Here is a 27,888-nt window from a genome sequence, read left to right as displayed (position 1 = left end):
AACACCCTCCCCCGCCACGCAGATAGCTGTTACCGCACAGTTTCAGCGTTGTCTATATTTATACATTTTTCTCCCCATTTCACTCCCTTTCTGTAGCCTTGTGTGTTTGTATTTACTGAGAACTGCTTAAGATTTGACAGTGTGTTCATATCTAAATTCAATGCCAAGGATTCCCAGCAGAACACATAATGAGATAAACACTCCTATTTTTGTAAACCTGTCATTGCTTTTATTGTTGTGGCTGATCCATGTGTTTAATTTTGGGGATTTGGACATTACCGCCACCTGTGGGTGGAAAACTGACACCATGATTTCAGTTTTTCTTATCAGAATAGATCAGTGTGCCGGTGACAGAGCTTGACTATCCTGCAAATATTACTCAAAGCACTTACATAATGTCTACATTCCTTCTGTGTTCTGTCTGCATTGCATTAGGCTTTATGGATCCTAGTAATCTCATTTCTCAGTGTGGCTGGATGGCTTATGTCAGGAGCAGTAGGGCAGAGTACAGTAATAAAAATAAAGGATGAAGAGAAATGGAAGAACTGATGATAATGCTGAAGAGGCGCTCCCTTTCTGTTGATCTGCAAGAGAGAGGTCAACATCTACTACCGTAAAAATCATACTGGCTTTTTTGCTTTGCATCCCCTGAATGGACTGCAGATGCAGGCCAACATTTAAAGCTGTTTCTGCACTTTGGGGGTTTAGTGAAAGCCAGATGGGAATAAAGTTTTGATAAACCTTTTAAGGTACAGTGTGTAGAAATGCAAAAAAGTAGACACAGTAGGGCTTTTCGATATGATACAGTTTTAACCAATATACTAAAACTATCAAACTATGTACAATAGTTATCTAACATAATTTTTTAAATATTTTGTGTTGAAAAGAATGTATGTCATTTGTACACGTGTAGTGCCTTGCATTTATAGAACTTGGACATCTATGTTTATTGGGATTTTTTTTGACAGACTAATATAAAGTGGTGCATAATTGTAACGCGAAAGGAAACGGACTTCGAAATGTTTTTTAAAATAAACCTCTGGAAAGTGTGACATTTGTATTCAGTTCCCTATACTCAGTTGAGTTTGTTAACGATAACATGAAGACCAAAGAACATACCAGATAGATCAGAGAATGATGTTAAAATGATGGTTTGGTTTTTGAAAATATCCAAAGCTTTGGACTTCTTTGACGAAGCACAGTTTAATCCATCATCTAAAAATGGTAATGTAGGACAACCACAAGCCCACGGAGTATGACTTAACTGCCTGGCTGCGCAAGGAGATGCTTAATCAGTAAAGCAGCTAAGGGGCCCATAGTAGCTCTGGAAGAGCTGCAAAGATTCACAGCTCAGGTGGGACAATCATGTTGGTAGAAAAGCTATTAAATAATCATTCTTTAAAACTGCTTTTTATAGCACAAAAATACCTTTAGTTTCCCACAAACCATGTGTAAACATAGCAAACTTGTGGACGACAGTTCTCGAGTCAGATGAGACCAAAACTCAAAGTTTTAGGCTGAATGCAAAACACTATGTGTGGCAAATTACTGATACTGCAGATGGAGGGAGCTAAATACAGGACAGTCTTTGGAAGACAGCGTTTCAGAGGCAGAGGTGGAGGTTTGCCTTTTTAGCAGGACAACAATACTAAGCACACAGTTAGAGGTACAATGGATTGGTTTAGATCAAAGCGTGTTCACGTGTTACAGTGACTCATGCAGACCTAATCTTGCAAAGAATCTATGGCAAAACTCAAAATATTGGTGCTATCCATTCAATCTGACTGAGCTGGAGTTATTTTGGAAAGAAGAATGGACAAAACTTTCAGTATGTGAACAATTACGTTTTTAGAAACATATCCCAAAATGTACAACAAGGGTTGGTGTCAAAGTATTTAATCAGGACAGTATAAAAATGCAAGCCTCATATTTTAGGTTTTAGGTTGTAAAATATGTTTAAAACCATGTATAATGTACATTCTGCTGCACCACTATGCCCTACTTTGTGTTGGTCTAGCACAATTTAAATTGTAGTAAAATAAATTGAATGGGAATATTTGAACGTGTATGAATACTTTTGCATGGCACTTTACATTAACTCAAGCTATATTTTACGAGGGATGATTTACATCTGTGTGTCCTGGAACAAAAAACTAATGGTTAGGCTAACCCTCATGCAGAAAGGCAAGTATAAACCAGAGCCCAGAGATTATTGGTTTGGTTGAGTGACTTTGAACTCCACATCTGTTTCTGAGCTCAGAAAATCCCCAAAAGGCCCGGAGCGTGACTCAGAACCTAGAATAGATGCAACTCTATTATTAAAATCTTGATAAGGTGTAGTTTGAAATGTTATGGGGTGGGTGTGTGTTGCCCACTGGTTGGTCCCGCTGACTCACTGTGTGCCAATCGACAGTCAGAGCACGCCGCATCCTTTAATTGAGCGACATGATGCAATCTCTTTTTCCTGCTGCACTAAGGAGATAACCCACCCTTTCATCGTCTCTCACTTTCTCCATCATAATTTAACCAGCGTTCTCTATTTATCTGTATGAGTCAAGGTAAAAGGAGAGCACAGTCTCATTCTTTTCTACGTTGTACATGTCAAAACGTGGTTATAATATGTTAAATGATTATGACCTCACTTCGCTCTGCTTTCATAGGAATGAGGAGAACTGGTTGCAGCCAGGTGGTGCTAATCAGATGCACATGATTTAGTGATCGTGTCCAACCCTCATCATCTGTTAAATCTGAAGTTTTGGCAGATTTCAGGTGTGGAGCATTAGGTGTGTGTGTGTGTGTGTGTGTGTGTTACTGTGACACAAAGGGGAAAAGACATCAACAGTGATCTTGGAGACAGAGCCGCTGCTGCTGATGATAGTCTGCATCCATTGCAGGTTTCATACTGGTCTGCCGATGCTGGAAGTTTGAGTCTGGAAAAATTGCGGCATTTTGACATTAAGAAATATGTCGGAACCCTGTGTCAGACTTCATGACGGCACTGTTTAAAACGTTTTGAAGAATTAGCAGGAAGAACATAGCTCTCCCTTTAAAGAACAAAGAAGCCTGGCCCACGTTGAGAAAACCTTAAATTCTTCTGGCACCATGGCGTTTTCTCAAATGAGATCTTGGTGGAATGCTTATCCGGAATACAGCATCCCATTTATCAATGGGGTTTTTGCATAAATAATGGCCTGTCAAGTTTAATCGACTGAAGCAAGATTTTAAAAAAAGAGGAGGACCAAACTAGTCAGACATTGTGAAAGACCCATAAGATAATACTTCTGCACCTGGTTTGACAACTTATTAAATCACTGAATGCGATAAGCTTTTAATGCTGTTTCTGCAGTTTTTCTTATAGTATAAATGACACTGTGTAAAAGGTCTGTTGTTCTTAACCATCTATGCGTATGGATCTTATTTTAGGCTGGGTAAAAACGATTATAAAGCCTTAAAACCAAAAGAGATTGTGTTCATTTTACCGTGACTGTATGGACAGGCGTAGGCCTGTAAACAACGGGGAACTCGTGGCAATGCTGTGTTCTTTAGAGGTGTGTGCCCAACTCGCAGGTTTTCATTAATCTGTTGCTAAATGGGGCAACACCCACGCATACAGTGAGGAGCGATTAGCGATGCAGTTTTCAACCTCATCTCTGCCTTTCTGTTTGTTCAAAACCTGTAGTTACACTGTTGAGGATTAGTCGGCCATCCTGTCGGTTTCACAGAGAGAACAACTCCGCTGAAAGCTGCCGACACGTCTCCAAACCCGTCGCAAGCTGCTATTTTCGATAACGTCACAGATGTCTGCTCTCCCTCTTTGCTTCTCTTTTCCTCTTTCTCTCTCATGCTCTGTGTACATAAAATTATAAATTGAAATATTAAGTACAAAGAAAAAATAAGTCCCCCCCCCCCCTTGCAATTTGCACGCCTTGATAGACCTCATCAGTAAAATGGATTAAATGTAACACATTAATATTGCATTAGCTGGAGACCTCTCACTCATACTCTGAGCTCCCTGCTATCCATTCGCACATTCTTGCGTTTGATTTGATAAGAACAATGGGATGGACTCCTTTTCTGTGGTTGGTGCAGAAGGTCGCTTGAGGCTTAAGCAAGATGTTGCTAATGAATGCTGGTAATTTCCAAAGGCGAATGTGAAAAGTGTGTTCTTTGGGGGTTTGGGATATTGGGGGATCAGTGTAAACAGAGCTAGAAGCTTACAGGAGGCACTCTAGTCCCAGTAATTGAATAATAAGATTCCTTAGATGAGGATAAGAGGTTTAGAGGTAATTATCGCAGTCCAAAAATCACCCACCCCCTCCAATGCTTGTGTGTATGTTTCTGCTTTATGCATATTCCTCAGGGATGCACTTTGATTTTTTTATTGTTGGATTAGTCCAGAGACGGGCTGTGTTATATATTATTTATAGAATGAAAATGTAGCAACACTGTTTTATGTGAAGATAAATTGACTATGGAAATGTTTAAAGGTAAGAGGCAGTAAGAAATGATGGGGAAAGAGGCCTATAAGAGAGTAGGAAGCTATGTGGAATGGCTGCAGCTCAAGGGGAGGTTCTTTCAAGTCTTAATGTTGTGTCTATGAACATAAAGCAACATGGAAACAATGGTGGGTGAAGGGCCGAGTGGCGAGCTTTTTGTCCTTGATGTTTTATCCAGCCTGAAGCTAAAGGATTCATCTTCAGAAACCATCACTTGCTTTGCAGTGCACTGGAACTGACTAAGTCTTTAATCTAAGAGTATGACTAATGAAACGTTGCATGCAGGTTTAGGTAAAGCGAACACCAAAATGCTCACGCTTCTATTAAATGCCGTTCTCTGTTATTTTAGCTAACGCTTTGAATTAGCCCGAATATTTACAATAAGCAAACCTATTACAGCTGCGAATGGATAGATATTGGGTTCATCACTGTTGACAAGCAGGGTGTGTGAGCCTCTGCATGAGCATGTTTTCTTAGTTAATGTTTAAAAGACCGACGTGAAGGAGGATGTGAGGCTTTGTCTCCCAGCAGTTTGTGGATAGGCTCTTTAAAGTGTTAATCGTTATGAGGAAAGATGGTCTTTTATGACTTTTATCTTGTTGACATTTGGAGGCAGGATCCATGCAAGATGTTTTGCTTTGTCTGAATACTTCTTCAAGGTCTTATCTTGTGTTACATAGAGGAGCTATCTTCCAAAGAAAACCTAGACAGAAATATACATGACAATATGAGAAATAGAAGAGCTTACAGCTAACAAACTAGCACCCGTGAGTATTTAGTCATCAACACTTATTATTATTATTATAGAAGCTCTGTACTCCAAAGGGACATCTACTTGCAAAGACTCAATTACACACCTGCAAAGTGTAGTGAGATCCTTACCTTGGGTGTGAGGCTATCATTTTGGCGTCTACTCCCAAAACAAAAAAATATATAAACACCTGCCACACAGGTAGTCTTCTGTTTGAATATGTGCCCCCATAACGACCCGCAATGAAAATAAAACACTTCCTTCAGGAAGATCTTCTTCTAAATTGAACATTTAAGTTGTTTTTGACAAAAAGGTACCCAGTCTTTCCTCCGAAACTATTCTTTTTTTGTGATCAATTGTATATGTATTAGATTTTTCATCAGAAAAAAGTTTTTTTAACAGATTAGTTCTCAAGATATTTACACGGGAACATGGAATGGGACTGCGAAGCGTGAGGAGTGTTGCGCCATGCCGCTCGAAGGAGGGGCGCAGCCCATTAATTGGGTACCGTAGTGTGCGTCAAGCTAATAACAGCTAGTGTTACCTTATTTTGACTGGGAGGTTTCCTCCCAGACGGGAACTTTAATGACCGTCTGGCGGCCCGCCAGGCTTATGATACGGTGTAGGAAACCCTGAGTTTCTATTTACCATATTTTGCTTCATTTTTCAGTCTAAAATTAAATTAAAAAATGTTAATTTAGCATAAGTTTTTTTTTTATTGGTTGGTTTGTTAGTGTTGGTTGTTTGTAAATTTATCTTTATAAGAGAGCATGAGAAAGCCTTCTTTCTTCCAGCTGACCGTTATTGTGCAGCAGTAGTGGGGCAACAGCAGGCTTTGGATATCTATACTCCATAAAGTTGAAGAAAACTCTGGTTACTCTGACAGTTTAGTATTTCAAGTATAGAAGAAGTATAAGAAAACATTTTAGCAGGTTTGTAACCACACCATTTTAAATCCTAACTGACCCATGCCTTCATATAAGGAATAGTTTTATAGCTTTATTTGTTGCGGAGTTGTTTAATCTGTTGATGTTTTTGTTGTGCTGATTAAGTTTTCTGAAGTCCAACACTAACCGTAGCATGTTCGTTGCGTATTTCCCTGCCTTTCCAGTTAATTGGGGGCAGAAAGTTCTCAAGATCCAATGAAATTCAACCCTCACATTGAAATCTGAGTACAAAGCAAGTGTCTCTTTCACTAAAAACACAGTTGAAAAGATAAGAAAGTGCTGTTGGAAAACAATAGATTTATGAGATTACCAAAAGAATGGGCACAGTTTTATAATCAGTGTGCATAAAAATAGGCCAAGATCTTTTAAAAAAAAAATGGTTGCACAAAATGGGGCCAAAAAGCGTACGGGCTGACAAAATGACAAATTACATCCCTAAACGTATATTTAGTTGCAAAGATTGAATATTGTCCTAATCATCAGAAATTATATTTTATTTGCATGTTTTGTTGATATTGTGCAGGCCTAAAATTTTTGTTGTCCCTTTACTAAGTCAGACCGACTTGTTTTAGGTATGAACATTCTCTGTATGTGACGTAAGACCTGTTAAGGACATGATCTGAGATACTCTGTGCTAGAATACTGGGCTGTAGTGCCCACAAAGAAGTACAGGGAGCCGAACTGGAAAAGCAGCTAGGATGCCAGAGGCATCTATCAAAAAGCCTCGGGGTTTCATTTTCTCTTTTAGAGAGTGATAAGAACAAGGAGCTGAAGAGCAGAAACCCAGTGAACCTGGGAGAGAGGAGGAGAATAGGGAGGAGATTGAGAAAGAGGCTGATCATGCAGAAAATCTTGTCATCAGCTCATGGCTTGAAACACAGGACTGATCTTCAATACCATCTCCGATCTCAGCGCGAGCGAGGGAAAGATGGTAACAAGAGGAGGCGGAGAGAAAGCGACTGCTATCACATGAGAGGGAGGGGAGTAATGGCAAGGTGAAGGGAGGTAGCGAGAGGACTGGAGCACTGATAGGAGCGCCACAGGCAAGGAGGGAGTGATCGAGAGAGGGAAGTGGAAGGGAGAAATCAGCATAACAGCCTGAATAGAGTGGTGTGCAGAACGAGAGTGGGACCGCAGAGGACATGAGGTAAAACAGCCGAAACGACGAGAGAGAATTAAATAAAGGAAAAGAGGCATCTGGACTGCACAGGAAAAGAAAAGTAAGAGGGGATTTAGGGAAGGAGAAGATCACTAGCCCATGGTGTCGGACAGTTTAGCATGTGACCGATGAAACTGTTTTTTTCCCTGGGAGGCGTAAGATAACTGTGTTGGGAATCTCTGCACGTGTTTGCATGCTTGTGTCAGGAAGATACAAATGAAGACGGAGCACCTGTTATCCTGAGAGCTTACACACGGTGGGCAATATCTGCAGCATTTTACCTATCTGCACGCTGTTTGACCTTCCTTAGTCAGCAGGAGGAGTGTGACTGCAGAGAGAAAGAAGAGAGAAAGGAAGATCGGCGAAGGGAAGGCGAGCCTACAGAAAAACACCCCGAAAGAGAGATAAAGTGTTAAAGTGGACTTGCAGCTGAGGGAGTTGTTGCCGTGATCAGTGCGCCCCGCGCTGTCCTTACAATTTTTAGACCTGCTCGCCTCTCCTTGGAGCTCCTGTAGCGATACTGTGGATTGGATTTTTGTCCGACTGAAAGCTTGGACCTTTAATCATCTACAAGCAACTCTGGTCTGGATCTATTGACTAAAAACTCATCCGACATCAACCCAGCTCTCTGAAAGGCCTGGATTTAGTTTTTCTACCTTGTGAAATGCATTTCTGAACATTTGAAGGTATTTTCAAACGCTAGTGCCGTGAGTCTTTTTTCAAGAACGGACATGTCAGACAATCCTCAAGGGTGTTTTGGACCTGCTCCCAGGATGGGAGAACCCAAGGCGGGGGAGGCTAAGGTAGGAGAGGGGATGAGAATGGGGGAGAGAGACGCCCCACTGAGGCTGTCGCCTTTCCGTATGCTTCGAATGCTGGATTCATGCCGCCCACCAGGAAACCGGATCGGTAAGTCCATTTTCACTCAGAGGTTCAACTGGACCCTGATCCTGCATTGCCATCAATCTAAGGCAATATCTGAGAATGTGTTTAAACTGTATACATCTTTTTAAATATAGAGGAATGTTGTATAAGTAAAGAATTGTCTTTCTGCAGCCCAAAGGTGTAGATGTCTTCTGACTGCATCCTTGCTGGCAATGTTTGGGCTAATTTTACTGCTGGGAACGTAAAATGAAAGTTAGTTTATGGAACTAGTTACAATTACAATATAATTTATATGCAGGGATGCTATAATCTTTAAAGACGCAATAGTTTACTCCGTATCACTGTGGTCCCTGGGGATATCCTTAACCCCCTAAAGAAGAAGTGGTTCTCTTTTAAAATTTTTGTATATTTGTTTCAGCGCACACAGCCAAATCAGAGATTTGTGCTGCCCTGCACTTGAAAAGTTTGCGAAGCCTGTAGGAGCAATAAATAAATACAAATATTGAGTTAAACAGATGAGCTCAAATATTTGTGTTAGTTAAGCAAATATTGGACTGACTTTGCAGTTTCAGGCAGGTTTTTGCATCCCTCTGTTGAAACTCTTTTTATGTGTGCTGGATACATTTTTCAGTTTTCAGTTTCCTGGACCACCTGCAGAGATGGGTGAAGTAGTCCTAAAAGTAGCGCCCTCAGTCTTCTAGCAGGGAGTCGGCAACCCTAACTAGGCCAAGCCGGCTGCATGCAGGGACGCAGCAGCAACTTGTGACATTTACAGTCTGCTCTTTGTCTTCGGAGGAACTGGAACAAGGGGAGCTGCAGGAGATGTTTGGCGTGATGTTTTGGTGGAACTAGAAGTGTGCGAGCGAGAGAGGACATTTGTGCCGAATGTGAAACCACCTAAGCTGATTTTAAGGTTGTTTTGCATTCTGATGGAAATTTCCTCCCAAAATTTGTTGTCTTATCTCATTCACCCTCATCTGCTTGACTGTTTATGCAAACATGGCAGATCAGGGCCTTCTAAAAGTAAGAGAGGGCCTTCATTGTTATATTGGGAGTGCTTGGATACGCTCTTGTCACAACCTTGTGGAATTGTGTCGGCTTCTGTTCATTTGTGGATATAGAGGATCAGTTTCCCTTGACTCTGGTATCTGTTACCTCCAGTCTAGGGTTTCACCATCTGGGTTGTGAAAGTTAATTCTTGATTATGTAACAACTGGCTGCTCAGTTGCTTGACTTTTGTCACTGTTATTATTACTTCTATTCTTTTTTTTCCAGAAGTGTTAAACAAAGATTAAACTTGATTAAACTAAGTGGAAATTTAGATAGAATAGGAACCTTGGGAGACTGAACTACAATAAGATTGCAGGTCCAGATGGGCTCTGCCCCACAGTCCTGAAGGCCTGTGCATATGCACTCTGTGGGATTCTGCAGCACCTCTTCAACCTTAGCCTGACCCAGAAGAAGGTTGCAGAGTTGTGGAACATCACCTTCCTTGTTCCAGTACCAAAGAAAACTCTCCCATCAGGCCTCAACAACCATAGACCTGTTGCCCAGACATCCCACATCATGAAGGTCCTACAGAGACTCCTCTTGGCCTCCGAGTAAGCAAACAAGCAACTATCAGGACCCCTTGCAGTTTGCTCAATATGTTGGAGATGAAAGTTCTTCAACAACCCCACTGTCATCTGGACAAAGTGGGCAACACTGCGACTATCGTGTTATTTGAGTTCTCCAGTGCATTTAACACAATTCAGCCTGATTTGCTTTATCAGAAACTCCAGAAACCTCAGGGGTGCCCTCAACAATCGTACGTATCAAAAACTACTTGACAGCCCACAGTTTGAGACTTGGATAGGATGAGATAAGAAGATGAAAAAAAAATCCTTTATTGTCCCACAATGGGGAAATTCGTCCATGTCTAACCAAGCATTCGGCAGCAAAGGAGCACCACAGGGGATCGTACTCTCACCATTTGCTTTCACTCTGTACACATCAGACCAGCACAATACAGACTCCCAGCTACAGAAAATACTTTGATCAAGTAGTAGTCCGAGCAACAACTTGCCATTTTCTATCATGGTTATACTACTGATGCATCAAGATATTTTGAAAATGCTTAAAAGGTAAATGGACTGAATTTATGTAGGACTTTTCTAGTCATACTGAGCACCCAATGCACTTTACGCTAGAACCACATTCACAGATTCTTACTCAGAAAATATGCAGAATTAATTATCACACGTTATCCCTGTGTTTCTTTTACTTAAATAATTAGGAATTATAGCGTAGATGATTAATAATAAATATATTTCATGGTTACATCTATTTAGCCCGATTGATGCTAAATAAATCCTTATTTGAGAAATATACAGAATCAGTAAATATAAGATAAGATAAGATCGCTTACTAGGAAGAAATGAACGAATATTGAAGTTGTACATTTTGATAACATATTAGACTGATTGTGATATTGATTATTCATGTACATTAATGTAGTTAACACTGCTATAGCTTATCACGTGCCACACCTGAATACAAAGTTGTATTCTGCCGGTGATTATTTAATCACTAAGAAATTACATAAAACTCATAATATTTATACATTTTTTTGAAAGTGCCTTTTAAAGACACTGTGCGAATTCAAAAATAACAACAAATCATGATTAAAAACAAAACACATGAAAAGGTTTCAGAAAACTGACAATTACAGCGCATAGGCATTCTTGAAGTTAGAAAAAGTATCGGTGTTGTGGCGGATGACCAGAGGGAGAGCGTTCAGGAGTTTGGGAACAGAGCTTTCTCTCGCTCTGCTCCCCATGGTGCTGAGGCAGAAAGGAGGAACAGTGAAGTGAATGGAAGAGAAAGATCTAAGGATGCAGGATGGAGTAGAGACGTTAGGGAGATCAGAGATGTTAGGGAGTGCGAGGTGCTAATCTGATCTAACCGGGAGCCAGTGGATCTGCTGTACGACTGGGGCGATCTGTTGAAATGAGGGGGTTTTGGTAATAATTCGAGGTGAAGGGGAGACTGTGGAGCCGTCAAGTGAGAGAGAGAAACTACCAATAGCACAGAATTGGTTCCTATAAGGTGGATTTCAGTTTTGAGACTGTTTTAGTTTTAAGAAGGTGGAGCTGAACCAAGATTTTATTTCAGATAGGATGGAGGGGACGGAGGTGGGAATTTGGCTCACTAGATAAATAGAGGAACTATTACTAATACTGAGATATTAGTATATCTCAGTATTGTTGAAATGATCAAGCCAGTACAGTCCTTACTGGTTTGGCTGGCTGGGCAGGTTGGATACTCAGTATCATGACAGAAAAAGGTGTGACGGATGTTTTCAATGACATCACATAGAGACAAGATACCAAGAATAGAAAGAAATAAGTAAAAGAGTAAAGAGTAAAGGGACAGATTTAAAGTCTACAAAGCTTCATTAAATTATTGCTAGAGGGATGTTTAAAACAGTTTTACGTTGGTTCAGATGAAACCTTTTTTTTCTTTTCCTGCTTTGCTCTACATTTTCAGTTCTCAAACTCTATGACCAAGTATGCAGCTTGTCTTTCTTATATCCTTATTACAGGAATAGATAGAAACGAATAACCCAGAAAAAGCTTTAGCTGGTCTGCAGCTGACAGCCCAGCGTCCAAAAACAAATTGCTTTACTTTTCTGGCCCATAGTTCTCATATCCCATGGCTGAGGTGTCACAGTCGGTCAAGGAAGTTATTTTTCTTTCTCCCTAATCACCTCTTCGCTCCATGCTCATTCTCTCCCTAACCTCCTAAGTTGTGTCTTCATGTCTCGCCTCTCAAGGGTAAACAGAGCAGTTTACGGCAGATTGCTTTCAAACACTTGCCCTTTCTTGCATAAGTTTTGTTTTTCTTTGCATAAACCCAGTGAAAACATAAACCCAAGCGCAGAGGTCAAACACACACCGTATGCAGTGTACATGACCCAGACTCTGACAGGGAGCTGAGGCCGCGTGGTCCCTTCCCCCACGTTTACCTCCCAAACAAACCAACATGATGGAGGCGGTCCTGTCAGCTGCACCGTGACTCATTAATCAGATGGATTCCAGGCCAGATGAAGGTGTTGGGGGTGGCGAACGGAGACGGGAGACCTGCCGTTCCTTGCAGTTGCATTGATCTCTGACCCCCTCTCATCTGATGAGTGCCATTTTATACACACTTGGCTTACACCCATCCCTATTACTGGTGGCGCAATCAATCATTTGTCTTTGGCTTTCGTTGAGCGGCGAGTGAAATCTAAGGAAGACTGTGTTCAGCAGAGCCTTGTTAAAGTATACACACCCCAGGAACGTTTTTCACGTTTTGTCATGTTTCAGCCACAAACTTGAAAGTGTTTTTTTTTTAAGGATTTTAACTGACAGAAATACACAAAGAAGAGTATAATTGTAAAGCAGATGGAAAGAAAGAACAGGATTTTCAAAATATAAATTTACTTTCAGACATCCTGAGTCAATTATTTTATAACGCCACAATTTGCTGCAATTAGAACTATTTTGGGGTTTTGTCTCTGGTAGCTTTGTAACTCTGCCATACACCTCCCCACAACTTTATCTCTGACCCGTCTGCTGGGTTCCTTTGTCTCCGTGATGCTGTTTGTTGACAATTCATCTAAAAAAAAACCTCAGAGTCCTCCATAAAACATCTTTATTAGCACTCCGATTAAATTACACAAATGGGACTGAATTTGCGAATCATGTGATGCATGAAGGACATGCCACACTTTCCAGGTAATGCATTATAAAACCCTGCATTATTTTCCTTCTTCTTCAGTCATTTGCCACTGTTGTTGGTTTATTACGTAAAATCCCAATAAAATACATTGTGTTTGTAATGTGATAAAGTATTAAAAACTGTTTATTCAAATCCATAGATTTTTTTTTTTTTTTTTTTTTACTTTTGGAGACGTCAACTGTGAGAGGGAAACTACCATTAGCACAGAATTGGTTCCTATAAGGAGGATTTCAGTTTTGAGACTGTTTAGTTTTAAGAATGTGGTGCTGAACCAAGATTTTTTTTTTTTTAGATAGGCTGGAGGGGAGGGAGATGGGTGGTAGTATAGAATTTGGCTCACTAGATAAATAGAGCAACTATTACTAATACTGAGATATTAGTATATTTCAGTATCATTGAAATTATCAAGCCAGTACAGTTCTTACTGGTTTGGCCGGCTGGGCAGGTTGGATCCTCAGCATCATGACAGAAAAAGGTGTGACGGATGTTTTCAATGACATCACATAGAGTCAAGAGGACTTTCAAGTAATAAAATACCCATAATAGAAAGAAATAAGTAAGTTTTCACATCCATAGATTTTTTTTTCTTTTCTTTTGCAAGGCCCCTTATGATTATAATAATGGTGGGCAATGAATGGCTTGTTTTAATGAGTAATTCAACAGAGAAGACTATAAGTCTATGTTTATAAAGTATTTTTTGTTTGTTTCTGATTAATTTTTACCTGCGTTTGTGTATTGCAGGTATCGTCCATGAAAATGTGAAGATGGGTTCGGATGGTGAAAGTGATCAAGCATCTGGAACATCCTCTGATGAGGTTCAGAGTCCAGTGAGGGTCCGCATGAGGAACAATCACCATCGGCGCATATCTAATGAGGTACATGAAGCTCGGAGACACAAACACACTAACGTTTTTACACCTGTCGGACTGCTCTTAGGAATCGGTCCTGAGGAAAGAACACCTGGACGTATTATTCATTTTGAGATTTGACACCAGAGGCTGTAGGAAAGCCACCATCCATTATACTCTGTACAGAACTTGAAAAGGGTATCAGATTGCAGAGCTGTATGGAGAGCTTGGGCCCACTAATAAATCACAACAGTACCGGTGTGGTTAATGTTAGCTTGGTACCCAGTCGTGTTATTTAGACTGCATGGATTAACACTGTTCTGTTAAGCTTCTGTCGCTTAACAAAGCATTTAGTTACCAACCTGTTCCTTCCCTGACCAAGTAGGTTTGGTTCTTAAGCCTAATTAAGCACTTTTAGTGCCAATAATTTTGCCAAACTAGAACCCATTTAAATTGGGTGATCAATTTAAATGGGTTCTAGTGATTAAAATAAATAGAATCCTAAAGTGACTCAAAAACTAAAGAAAAATTAGAGATGCATAGATAAGAGTTTTGTAGCATATTTCTTTATAGCAGTCACAAATTATTTATATAATTAGAGCAGAGGCAATGTGACACTGTGTCCTGAAAAGGAGTCACAGTAAATCTGATTTTCTGTTATTTTAAACAAAAGGGTGACAAAGTGGACATTTCTGTCTTGTTTATATTGTATTACATCATCTGTAGGATTAAAATATTATAATTAGAGAGGCTAGCAATACTAACTACACGCAGCAGCAGTGTATCCTAGCATTAACTCTGAGATTTCTATTTCTAAGTTGCAAACATTTTCACGTATAGCAAGTTTTATAACCGAGGTTGAAAGATCTAAAAGATAAAATAGGGCTAGTTTGCTATAATATACTTAGCCTTTTATTTTCTAAAGCTTCTCACATATTTTTTTTTTTTTTTGTCATTTTGAAAATTTATTAACTGTAATACCTGTAGATCACATGATCATGGCCTATTCGAAGGAGTAAAGCAACTACAAAATGACCTTAACTTGTATTAAGTGAATAATGAAATATTCATCCATACAATAAATAAAACACTTGTGACTAAACAATGAAACAATATTCCTAGTAAAGATTTTGTATTCGATAGGTAATTCTCCAATTGGGCTTTTCAACCTTAAGTTGTCAAGAGGTAGGGTGCTGCTTACTGTGTATGCACTCATGATTGGACATGATAATTATGATAGCCACTATGCTTTATGTAATATGTAAACTCCACAAAAACGGCAAGAAAATGCTTTATGTATATGATATACGGCCCTATTTGTGTAATATAATATTATGGGCAGCACTTATTACATTTTGCAAAGACATTTTTTAAGTTACACCAGTAATATAACTTGTTACACGGTTGTTAAATTGTTATTACAACGTTGGCTCAAAAAATATTGGCAGTTTATTATGTTATTTTAGTTGGAAAATGTTACATTATTGACCGACGTTAGAATATTGATCACCCACCTTGCTTGTAGTGAAAATAATAGTTAACTATAATTGTTCGCTCTTCAATAACATCAGCATCGCAGAATGTTGTTGTTAGCGCAAATTCTTAGCACTAGCTTACCAGAAAACATTTTTTTTCTTTTTTTTTTTTTTAGGTTTCTAATGGGCCGGTCATCAGAAAAAATCCTCAAATTCGTTTTTCCGGCCAATTTTAAATGCATTTATTGAAGAAAATAATAAGTTGCAACATTTTAAGATCATATGACTTCGCACATCACCCTCGCAGCCAAATTAAGAGAACCTTGTTGCTTTCATCACCGACAAACTGCAGGCTATTTTCAGAATTTTGCAGCTGCTACATGAAGAACAAATGTCCCTAGACATCTTCTAAGATGCCAAAGGCTTTGACAAAATCACTTACACTGCAAAAACAGACCTAAAAATAAGTAAAATGTTCTTAAAATTAGTGTTTTTGACCTAGATTTGAGTAGTTAAATAAGATGATCTGCCAATGGAATGAGTATTTTGACCCCTAAAATAAGATAATTAGACATCTTGCACTTGAAGTAAGATGATGGAGATGAGTTGTTCCTATTTTAAGTGCAAAAATCTCATTCCATTGGCAGATCATCCTTTTTACCTGCTCAAATCAAGGAGAGATACACTAATTTTAAGAAAATATTACTTGTTTTTAGTTCTGTTTTTGCAATGTATTAATTGGGTTCGTTTAATTAGGAAAAAGAAAGTAGCATAATTTATTATTTTTCTCTCAAATGTTGATGCATACCCCAGAACCAATAAAAAGCTTGGATGCAGACTTTACATTTAGCACAGTCCACAGTGTCCGGCTAAGATTCTTGTTCTGAACCTTGTTTTTAATGTTGCACATCCCTCAAGCCTCAGTCGGCCTGCGTTTTCCTGAAGGATCCGCAGACTGATGAGCACAGCGGTATTACTGGAAATGCCTCTGGATGCCCAGCTTCTGACTGCTGTGAGCAGTGGAAGGGACTAATTTAGAGCATGTTTACCACGAGGAGAGGCAGGGAGTGGATGGAGGGGATAGAGTGGGAACCAAACATGCTGGGGTGACAGAGTAATTATGGATGTGGGAATATTCCTTGCCATAGGGATGACAGGCAGAGGAATACAAGTCTAGATCTTTGGATGACAGAGGAGGATAGAGAAATGAAGGGCAAAGACAGATAAAAGCCTTGCTTTCTCTCCATATCCATTACCCCCTCCTTTATTTGTCCCTTCCCCCTCTTCTGCCTTTTCACCCTCAGGAATCTGTCCATTCCTCTGCTCCTTTTTCCCCTCCTCCTTCTCTTTTGAGCATGTGGATGGCACACTACCACTGTGCCAGCCCTCTCTCTCTCTCTCTCTCTCTGTCTCTCTCCCTCACTGCGTGTGCAGTCATGTATCAGGTCACAGACATATACATTGTTGAAAGCGCATGTGTGTGTAAGTGCATTGAAAAACACATTTGAGGAAGACAATGAGGGAGCTACGAGAGCTGATCTGCATTGTGAGTATGGGGAACGCACTTGTGTATTTGTGCGTGTGTGTGTTTATGGGGGGGGGGGGGGGATTGAATCTGTAGTGAATGAGGGTATGAAACCCAGTGCGTTTGTGAACTTGTGATCATTGTTACCCCTTCATGAATGAAGGCTTCACCTATTATAAAAGACATTGTAGTATTTTTCTATTTCAGTGTTTTCCTGAAAATGTTTGTTGAAGTTCAAAAATGTATTAACCATATCTAGTGGTTTTTTTATTATAATTATTTAGCATTTGCTAATACATCACGGACACCGTTGCATGTCTATAATGCATCTGTGCTATCTAGATGCCGGCTGTTACTGTGCTTGGTAAATACTGCATCAGCTCAGATAAAAGTTGAAAAAGCTCTGAAATCCTGTTACTATTATTTTATCATCAAAGATGCATAAACACTCATGTACCCTGAAGCTAAAGTTCTCATGTAAATTTACTCGGATTGTTTTGAAGGCTCAAGAAGTCATGCTTTTGGGGGTGTTGGGACCTGGGCAGTCGGCCACAGCTGCCATGGAAACAAATTGTGATTGGCACTGGTGAACATGTTCTACATGGGGAACATGTAAGAGGCAATTCATTGTGGAAAGCACAAGTGCTTCCAGTAGTTTAAGCTGCAAGGACTATTCATGAGCACTTCTAGTGACCTGACTTATAATAAAAAGTAGGTCAAAAGATTTATCATTTAATTAGAAATCTCACAATCCCCCTCTGCAGTGTAATTACCTTTTAACTGAAACAATCAAGTATAACCCTGTTCTCCAAATTGTTGGGCTCTGCAAATGCAGTGATCACTGTATGTTAAAGAGTGTAGTTCATCATAAATTACACCAAAACAAGCAAACAAAACAATTATTTCATGGAAGATCAAAACCTTTTCCTTGATCTATTCAAACCGTTGGTCAGATTGTAATTAATCTTGATGTGTTTTTGCCCCCTGTTCAATAAAAACATTTAAACCGATAACTGATACCATTGTGAGTTTACATGTCCTTCAACTAAAGCTCTCAATTTACTGTGCATTTTTTCATGTTACTGAAAATCAGATCAATGTCCAAAACACATGCTTTGATTCACAAATGGGGATAAAATTTTGATGACTTTATTTTCTGTTGGATTCAAAAGTACTAACTGTCTTTTATTTCTCACTTTTAGCTTTTATACTCGTTTGGGGGAATAATCTTAATAGGTCAAAAGTGGAATCCACAAGTCATACTCAAATATACTGAAAATCACAATTGACCAGTGTTTATTTTATTTAATAAGGGACTGCATATTAATCAACACGAGTACATTAAGATGTCATTTAAATATACCAGATTTTGCCACAAGGGCTAATTTTTATCTGCAGTCTCATGGCAGGTTGATAGTAAAGTAAAAGGACAAATGGTAGGCACACAGACAATACAGCATGATGTAACATTTACCAAAAAACTACTGTTAGTTAATATTAAAACACCTTAACAATTATGAGAACATACTAAAATCTATAAACAATAGGAAATGTTTAGTTCAAACATTTGTTAGTTCATAAAACATGTTTGTTTAGCTCAAGAGTGTAATTTTTGGCAATTTAAAACACCAGTGATGCAATGTTGCTCAATTTTATTTATTTATTTATCCTTTATTTAACCATGAATGTCCAAATGAGATTGTTTTTTTTTCAGTGCTGATAAAAAACAGGAGTTTATCAACTTGTGTTTACTTCTTTAATAAAAGAAAAAAGGGGAATGTTTACAAAACCCAAACGCACAGATCTTATCTTGGTTCAGTTTAATTTTACTGATGTACTAAATGCTCTGAATAACATTCCTTCTCTGTGCTTTTCTGATTTGTTACAGTGGTTGGCATGCATTCAGCAATTTCTTTAAAATGTTTCTGTTAAGGTTTTTTAACTAATCTTTCTATAAACTTTGAAACCCTTATTTTCTTTTGATAAAGCCTTTTTTAAAGCATTTAAGACCAGTTCATGAATCCCAAATGTAAACTTCATATTAACCATATTTATCAAACATGATAGTTTTCAATTATTATTAATATTGTTATTATTGTTGATTATGATAATAATAATAATCATTGGGACAATCCCTGTTTTGGCTTTTAAAAGGTTAAGCCTTTCAAACTTCAAACACAAAATACATTTTATAATTATTTTTTTTATACATTTTTTTAAAGTACAATTTTTCTTATCCCTATACGACAACATGGTACACTTGTAGAAAAGTACACTATGGTAGTTTTTATAATTTTTATTAAAAGTTTTTCTTTGTTATTGGTAATGTGTTAACATCCACGATTAATTCAGAAATCTGAATATTGCATCTTCATTTCAAGATTGACTATTTATTTCAAGTAGCTCAAAATATTCCATAGTTTGTGAGTTTTCATAGTTTTAGTTTTAATGCGTAATCGGAGTCAAATCCTTACGGAAACTCTTCAGTAAAAACAAAAAGCACTATTGCAAGGTTATAAATTTGTTATTTTAATTATTTAATTTAATTTAATTTTTTGTCTCTTTTTGTATTTTCTTTTTTTTTTTTCACAGGACATAAACAAGCGCTTGTCTCTCCCTGCTGATATCAGACTGCCAGAGGGCTACTTGGAGAAGTTTGCCATGAACAGCCCGCCTTTTGACAAACCCATGAGCCGCAGACTTCGACGCGCATCACTGGTCAGTATAAAATACTGTTGTATACGTTTTATTGTGTGTATGAAATAAAAAGAGGCTTCTTAGGTCCATACATGCCAGCTTCACACATTGTCGTTGGTTGTCCCGGGTGTCAGCTGCTTCATATTATCCTGTATTGTTTGGAAATAAAGTTAGATTTGCTACTCCAAAGGGTTTGTGAGCCACTGTAATGGTTGACCAACATTGTTATGTTATAACCACAGAAAGCAAGCAGAGAGGCGCAGCGCAGTTTGAAACACACACTGAGTTATGCTACAGGATGTACAATGCCTCAGCGGGGGGATGAATGAGATATTCTGCATTATGTATCCAGGACAAGAGCATTGTGGGTATAAAGGGAGGGGTGCTTTAGAGGGGAGGAGTTCACTGCTGGATGCACAAAGCAAGGGATGATGGGAAGAACAGAAAAACAAGTATTCATATGCAAAATGCTCCTATACATTGTGCCTTTTTATCCCTTTAGTACTTGTCATCTTGGTTTTTATATTAGATTATGCTTCTGCCATCGTTAACATTTTCAGGTTTCCCCTCCTCGCTCCTCGCTGGGTTTCACTCAGCCTATTGACCGCACATTTGATGTGTTTTAAATCAATTTCAGTCTACTGCACCGATGGATATCTTCAAACCAGATTACTAAATGTCTTGAAATTTGAGAAGATTTGTTCCCCAACGATCCCATTTGCGGTAATTATTAAACTGGGCTACTACCCTGCCTTTGGCTCCTTCCTTTAAGCAATTTTAACGAGGCAGCTTTTGTGCCGGATTCTTGCACAGATGAAAGAAAAGACTAGTTGAGGTGAGGTTTGCAGGAAAATAATAAAATCTGCCCTGCAGGAGGTGAATATCGCGAGTAGAGAGAGATCATAGTAGCAAGAGTTTGCTGTAAAATTGGACTGTTTTGGATGTGAACTTTTTTTGGGTTCATCTACCTGTGCGTGTAACTGTGGCTCCTCTGGGTTGTTAACTGTATGTGATGTAATAGATCAATCAATAATTCAGCAGCACTGTCAGACTCATCTGCCGCAGCTCCTTTCCTGAATAGGATTTCACTCCGGGACACCTTGAAGTGAGCCACTGAGCAAAGATAAGAGGAAACAAAATACAGAAAGGGGATGAGAGGGGAATGTTAAGTCTTACAGACTTTGATGTCTCTGTTTAAAAAAAAAAAAAAAAAAAAGTTTTATCCCAACTGCTGATCTTGTGCAATGTGCAATGAAAGCTTGATCATTGGTCTTTTATACATAAACACATACTCTAAATCAAGCCTTTATTGTGTTTTCAAGTATGGGTGTAATTGTCGTTGGGCTGTTGGGGTGCTTGTCATCTGTTACCGTAAGGCAGACACCATGTGTCTGGTGTCACGTAACAGATACCCTTATTTGAAACGTTGTATTTTGATCACAGAGCCGTCTCCTGTGTAATGCAAGTGAATTTGGTTGGGATCAGTTTTCGGTCATAGCTTTTGCCCGTAGATGATCAATAATTTAAACCGGGGCAGGGAGATTCTGTGTTACATGGTGCTGAGAGATAACTTGGTGTTTTATTTCAACGTGCACTCCCACAGCTATTGCAACTGGTTAAGAGTGGTAGCAAGTCTTGAAAAAAAATTCAGGTTTCCTTCCTCTACATAATCTCCCACTGAAAAAAATTTTGAAATATTAAACCTTTAGTTTGAGTGTATTTATTCTACAAAGTAAAAAATTGCCTTGTTCAAAAGCAATAGGCATTAAAAGATTGATTTTAGTTGTGTTGAACCATTTTTATCTTGTTTTAGCTGATCTTTCTGCTAAAGGACCAATTGATGACCCCGCTTTCAGTTGTCTTTTAGAAGCTAGTGAGCTTTTACTTGAAATCTTATGGTATTTCAAAGAGTCAATGTTGTTATGCACTGTACTAAAATTCCCAGGGGCTTTGACAAAGAAGCAGGCCCACAGCATCATAGATCTTCCATCGTACTTGGATCCGTTTGCACACATTCATTCATATTTTTAAAGTTGGAGCCACATGTAGTGGGTCACACTCCATGAGATGGTAGGACAGAACAGGCATGCCTCTTATCTAACATACTGGCATGTGGAGAGTGTATAACCTTTTGGAGGTCAGGGGGACACCACAAGTTGCCACTATTTCCTGCAGCTCTCTGTGAGCTTTGCTGCCCACTTGTACTTACTTTTCCTTTTTTGTCACATTTGTAGCTGCTTTAAATGTTTTATTTATTGCGCCAGCTGTAGAGATGAGCAGTTTTAGGAGAATAGCTCTCACAGCGATGTTGTGAATTATGAAAGTATGCCTTATTTGAATGGCATGTTCTCCTGTCCTTTCCATTTTGAGAGTGGCTAAAATAAATTTGTCTCTCCATCTTGCTATACTCTTACCCCAGGCTAACAGAATGAGGTGGATTACCAATTAAAGCTTCTACACACTCTGATTAACTTTAAAGTAAACTATAGTTAAACAAAATGGTTCGGTTAGAGCACATTTATTTCATAGAACATGTTAGGTGTGCCAAATGATGATGGCACTTCTAATTTATTTAAAAATATATATATTCTTTATCATGGGATGTTTTTTCAACAACAACAAAAAAAATCTGCTCAGACTAAAATTGTCATTTGAGATTTTGCTGCTGAAATAAAAGATGACTTAAAGTTTTCTGCCAAGGTTGACAATAAATGTTACTGTATCGTATGGGCAGCATACACCCCCCCCCCCCCCCCCCCCCCCACGATCAAATTTAAACAACTTGACCCATTTGTCCTTCATTCGATAAAATAAAACTAAAAGATACAGCCATAACATGGATTAGAAGTTGATTCTTTATTTCTAAAACTATTCTACGATATCAGGGTGGTTACTTGAATAAAAGCTTTAATTCAACATGTTTACAGGTTTGGTTGCTTATACCTCTGAGACCTGGCCACGTCATGTTAATAAAGGGCCTTTTCTTCACTCCCACCTCTCATTGCCATCCTCCACTTCTCTTTGCAGATAACTGTCATTTTCTCTCTCCCACTCAAACACTCTCAATCTGTCTCTCTCACAGCATTAAGCTTTCCTACAAGCAGCACATAAAAGAACCGTAATTGCAAATGAAATCTTGTTGAAGTAATGGAGTTTTCTTCTCAGTACACGTTTTTATTAAAGCTGCAGACATTTTAGCTCTCACATTTCCTGCCTGAGGTCCATCTATATGCCAGTCTCGACTGTCTATGCACAGCTTTATGCAAACCACGCACATCCACGTCGTCCTGTGTTCCTGTTACTTTAATTTTGTCTCTAAAACTTGTTCTGACCTAGTTCTGCTGAGTAAGCTCACTGGAGCGTTGAGAAAGAAATGAACCCGTTGCCATCGAAAGCATATGCAACCACACTCACACACACACTCACTCACATACTGCTTGCAAGTGCACAAAGCATTACGTACTCGGAGGGCAAAACATTTTCAGAAACTAGGTTTCATACAAAAAGCGTAGTCTTTATTGGGAGATATTTCTTTAGAGACACCTGAATGAGACAAGAAGCATAGTGGATTTTTTTACTATTTGTATTAATATTCTTTTACTTATAAAATAGGGCTGGAATAGGGTAAGACTGAGGTCATAATGTAGTTTTTTTTTTTCACTTTTTGGATGAGCTTTGCACCCGAAGATGACTTGGTTAAAAGGGTAGGGCATGTATAAGCATGGTTTCTGACAGCGACTGTTGCTGACTGGGAGATAGGAGCAGCGTGTTTTTCTTTGTGCCTACTTGTCATTTCATTTGATAGTGTATAATAACTAAAGCTAGAAAATGCGATCGTTGGCTACAGAGAAAGATGTCTAGACCTGTTTGTTTTTTTTTCTCCCTGATGCCGATCTGTAATCTCAGAATAGGCCTCTTCCAATACAGAGTCTCAGACGGAGATGTTGTTCTAATAATTAAAAACATTAAAATCAATGGCATAAACGTCTGACAAGTCTAGATCTTAGAAACAACGTAAAACAATATGCTACATTTCACATGCATTGCAACTCATTCAGCATTAACATTTCAGACACCAAAGTTTGTCCTATTCTTCTTTTTCTTGACAGTGGCAGATACACTATACTGCCTAAAGTATTCGGTCAATTGTGCTTACATTCACTGGAACCTGACTCACATCTCATCCTTAATCCACAAGGTTTTATAAGAAGCCTTCGCACCTAAAAACAGCTTAAACTCTTTTGGAAAATCTTTCCATAAGGTTCAGGAGTGTGTTTATGGGAATGTACATTTGAGGAGTGCATTTGTGAGGTCAGACACTGGTGTTGGAAGTGAACTCCTGTCTCACAGTCTCCACTGTAATTCATCACAGGAGTCAGGGAGGGGTAAAAAGTATTCCAGTAGTAGGGCTGCAAAATATAGAGCACAAAAGTTTACCACCACAATATCAGTGTGTGCACTATTCATATTGCAAAGGACTGTTTGGAGTGCAATGGTTGTTTGCTAATGTATACCACGTGTCCAGAACCTCAGTTTTACATGCTTATGTAATGTTTAGCCAGTTGGACAGAGTTTGGTGGCAGCAGAAGTTCACACTGGACACAAATGATGTTGCTCAAAATGCTAAAGGTCACAGAGTGATGGAAGCACAGACGAGAAAGAGAGGAAAGAAGAACATAGGCGTATATCACAACTTATATCTTCATTGCAATATTTATCAATATTATTGCCGTTTTAAGATTTTCTAATATTGTGCAGCCTTAGTCAGCAGCAAATTCTCAGAGGATGTTCAACACTCAAAGAGAGAATTTGCTTGCTTAGAGTCAAAACTCATAGGTTCAGAAAGTCTAGTTATAGTCAACAGATAACCAAGCACAAGAGACAGAGGGATACACCCTGACAGACCTGTGGCTGTCACAGCTTGATCTAGCTTCGTCCATTATTAATTCATGCCCTGGAAACCCAGAGGTGACATACAGTGACAGTCGAACCTGTTGGATATTAACTAAAGACAGGATTAATCCAGAGTTTATTCAGATGGGGGAAATTACCCTGTCAGTCTCTATAGAAATCTTTAAAGTTAAAGATGCAGTGCCAGTCCTCTCATCTTCTTTTTGGTGTTGTTGTTTGTGAAAATTAAATTTTATGAAGTTCTGAAAACATGTATCTATATAGTGTAATGTATTTTTTTCTGCATCTGTTCAGCTAAAAAGAAGTGAGGCCTGAAGACCTGATCTTGTTCTAAAATATAAAAGACTGACAAAAGGCGTGTTAGAATAAATACACTTACGCTTTCTGGAAAATTTAACAGGTACATTTGTTCAATTGCTTTTTCACGCACATGGCGAAACAGACAATCATACAGTGTGTCTGCAACTTAATGCATGTAGGCCACTAGACATGGTGAAGTTGGCTCGCTGAAGCTGAAGCTGAGCGTCATAATGGTGAAGAAAGACATGGTTGTTTATACTAGACAGACTGATCTGAGTATTTCAGAAACTGATGATCTACTAAGATTTTCAAACTCAACCATCATCATGCTGTACAGAGAATAGTAGCAGTACTTCTGTGGATGATAACAGATTGGAAAACTGTGCCTGGTCTAATGCATTTTGATTTCAGCTGTGGCATTGAGATGGCACGGCATTAATTCCTGGTAAACGACATGAAAGCATCCTGCCTTGTATCAATGATTCAGACTAGCGGTGTAGTGGTGAGGAGGATCTTTTCTTGGCATACCATGTCCCCTTAGTACCAACTAAGTGTAGTTTAAACGCCGCAGCTTACCTGAACATAGTTGCTGATCATATTTATCACTTTAAGACCACAGTGGTAGCCTTCCTTTCATTGCTTCTTCTAGTAGAACAATTCACTTTGCCATGAAGAATTAAGGCAGTTGAAACAAAGGGTTCCAACCGAGTACTAGCAATAAAGTGTCCAGGGAATCTTTAGTTTGACAAATCTCTTTAATATTGCTGAAATATAATTTTCTGTTGATCTCAGGTCCTGTAGAAGTTGAGCTTTTATTTAGGCACAAAAAAGTAGGGCTAGGTGACTCAGATTCCTTCCACAAGTAAGATATAGCAGAATTATAGTTCCAGCAACCATGACACGGAGGAATTTAAGAGATAATTAGCTTAATGAACTGCTAAAGGCTGCCTTTACCGACAAATAAGCTGTGCTGAAAACGAATCCGAACTGGCACAGTGACAATGTGACAAGATCCAGTGAACCGGCCTGACTTAACCCATGTTTTCTGTCCTCCTGTAGTCTGAAATTGGCTTTGGGAAACTTGAGACGTACATCAAACTGGACAAGCTGGGCGAGGTTAGATCAATAATGAAAATGAGTTCGATCAATAGTCGGCTTTTTTGATTTCACAAAATGCACTCACATGCTTTCCATCTGTGCAGGGCACCTACGCCACAGTGTTTAAAGGCCGAAGCAAGCTGACTGATAATTTGGTAGCTCTGAAAGAGATACGCTTGGAGCACGAGGAGGGCGCACCCTGCACAGCCATAAGAGAAGGTACTGCACTCCAGTCGAAAATTTCATGCTACCCTCAGCATAAAAAATTATACGATACATAATGTATGTCAGGAGAAAGGTATAGGAAAATGAAACATTGTTTTCTAAAAGAGATTTGAGCGGAGGTTTTTAAGATGCATTTTGTTTCCACTCTTTAGTGTCTCTACTGAAAGACTTGAAACATGCCAATATTGTCACTCTCCATGACATCATCCACACTGAAAAGTGCCTGACTCTGGTGTTTGAGTACCTGGTAAGTGTCTCCTAACGCCTAAAGAGTTTGTACATTTTAAATACAGTAATGTTCGTAACCCCTTTGTATATCACAACAGGAAAAAGACCTCAAGCAATATATGGATGACTGTGGGAGCATAATGAGTATTCACAACGTGAAGGTAAATTCCAAGTTTTGCATCTGATCAGTACAGAAAAGTATAAAAACAAAACCCACAACATATGTTTCTGTTACTGAAGGAAGATAGCTTTCTTTTTGTTAGCAGGGGTTTTACCATGATAGTGTAAATGACAGGTAAAGGACAAAACTTACTAATATAGTGACATAAACTAGTGTTTCAAATTAATGACATTAATTTGTACTTAAATTATTACTTGCTTCTTGAAGACTCTGTTGCAATGATACCTGCCGGTGTTTATCGCAATAATGGCACTCGGTGCAAGCGTTTTGTGCTGTGCCTTAAAAAGATTGTTTTTCTAACACCATTAAGTCAAATGCTCTTTTGCTGCCTCTTCAGATCTTCTTGTTCCAGCTTCTCAGAGGTCTAGCCTACTGCCACAAAAGGAAGGTTCTCCACAGAGACCTTAAACCCCAGAACTTACTCATCAATGATAAAGGAGAGCTCAAACTGGCAGATTTTGGTGAGGCATCTTCTAACTAACTATATGGTCTCTCCCTGTTTCACCTCACGGCACTTTTACTTCTGAAAAGTCCTCAAATAAAATTTTCGCATGTAACTTTATTAAATTGCCAGAGGTAATTCCAATATTTTTTTGCCGGAATGTTAATGTCAAAAGTGAAGAATAGTGGCTGGAAATTTTGAACTTCCTATGTAGGATAACAAATGCTGCACTTAATTAGTACATTTTGTTATTGAGATGCAATAACCATGTTTCATGGTGATATGATTTGCAAGATTACAATTGGAACTATTATTGTGAAAAGTCCAATTTGGACTTCTTAATATGACAAGTTGGTTAGCCCAAACACAGCCCTCTACAGTATCTTCACGTCCTCCATGTTCAGAAGGAATTGCTTGTAGAAAACTACCCAACACTGCCCTCCTATGGCATAACATGAACGATAACATACTGACTTAAAGGACATTTGTTGGAAGTAATCTCCAAATAGTTACAACTGGAATCTTATTTAAAGTAATTGTATTAAGGTCGCTACATATCTTAATTAACATTGTTTTTGTGAATTGTGCTAACATGTTTTAAAAATTGTGTTTTTATTTAGGTTTGGCTCGGGCAAAGTCTGTCCCCACAAAGACGTACTCAAATGAAGTGGTGACATTATGGTACCGGCCCCCAGATGTTCTCCTGGGCTCGACTGAGTACTCCACACCTATTGATATGTGGTGAGAAACTATATAAGCTCAACAAATACAGACATAATCAATACTGCTGTTTATCATGTCTTTTTATGCTTGTTTTGTTTCTAATGCCAAACAATTTCAAGCTTTTTAAAGGCTTAAAGTTTTGAAAACGTGGCTGAAATAGGAAACTTTTCTCATTCACGTGTGTTTTATTAGTATTGATTTTTGGTTACCTTAAATTCATTGTTCATATCAAATAC

At 38.8% G+C, this 27,888-nt stretch overlaps 1 protein-coding gene across 8 annotated transcripts in view; it reads left to right on the top strand.

The window, feature by feature from the left end:
* Positions 1 to 27,888, top strand: part of LOC105935881 (cyclin-dependent kinase 17) — a 59,139-nt gene that overhangs the window by 22,174 nt on the left and 9,077 nt on the right. For 6 of the 8 annotated variants that reach the window (XM_036138542.1, XM_012876482.3, XM_012876483.3 and 3 more), the window contains 8 exons: positions 13,741 to 13,874; positions 19,440 to 19,565; positions 25,815 to 25,871; positions 25,958 to 26,072; positions 26,231 to 26,325; positions 26,405 to 26,467; positions 26,825 to 26,948; positions 27,550 to 27,670. In XM_036138542.1, the coding sequence (XP_035994435.1) occupies positions 13,741 to 13,874; positions 19,440 to 19,565; positions 25,815 to 25,871; positions 25,958 to 26,072; positions 26,231 to 26,325; positions 26,405 to 26,467; positions 26,825 to 26,948; positions 27,550 to 27,670 (835 nt within the window). Of the gene's footprint in view, positions 1 to 7,225; positions 8,263 to 13,740; positions 13,875 to 16,766; positions 16,869 to 19,439; positions 19,566 to 25,814; positions 25,872 to 25,957; positions 26,073 to 26,230; positions 26,326 to 26,404; positions 26,468 to 26,824; positions 26,949 to 27,549; positions 27,671 to 27,888 lie in introns of those variants that run through there. The other 2 variants (XM_036138551.1, XM_036138576.1) reach the window with 2 other exon arrangements.

Source organism: Fundulus heteroclitus, chromosome 1, assembly GCF_011125445.2.
Source record: "Fundulus heteroclitus isolate FHET01 chromosome 1, MU-UCD_Fhet_4.1, whole genome shotgun sequence".
In the NCBI taxonomy this organism is placed as follows: domain Eukaryota; kingdom Metazoa; phylum Chordata; class Actinopteri; order Cyprinodontiformes; family Fundulidae; genus Fundulus; species Fundulus heteroclitus.
The sequence above is the reverse complement of the archived record's forward strand: the minus strand, read 5'-3'. Positions and strand labels throughout refer to the sequence as shown.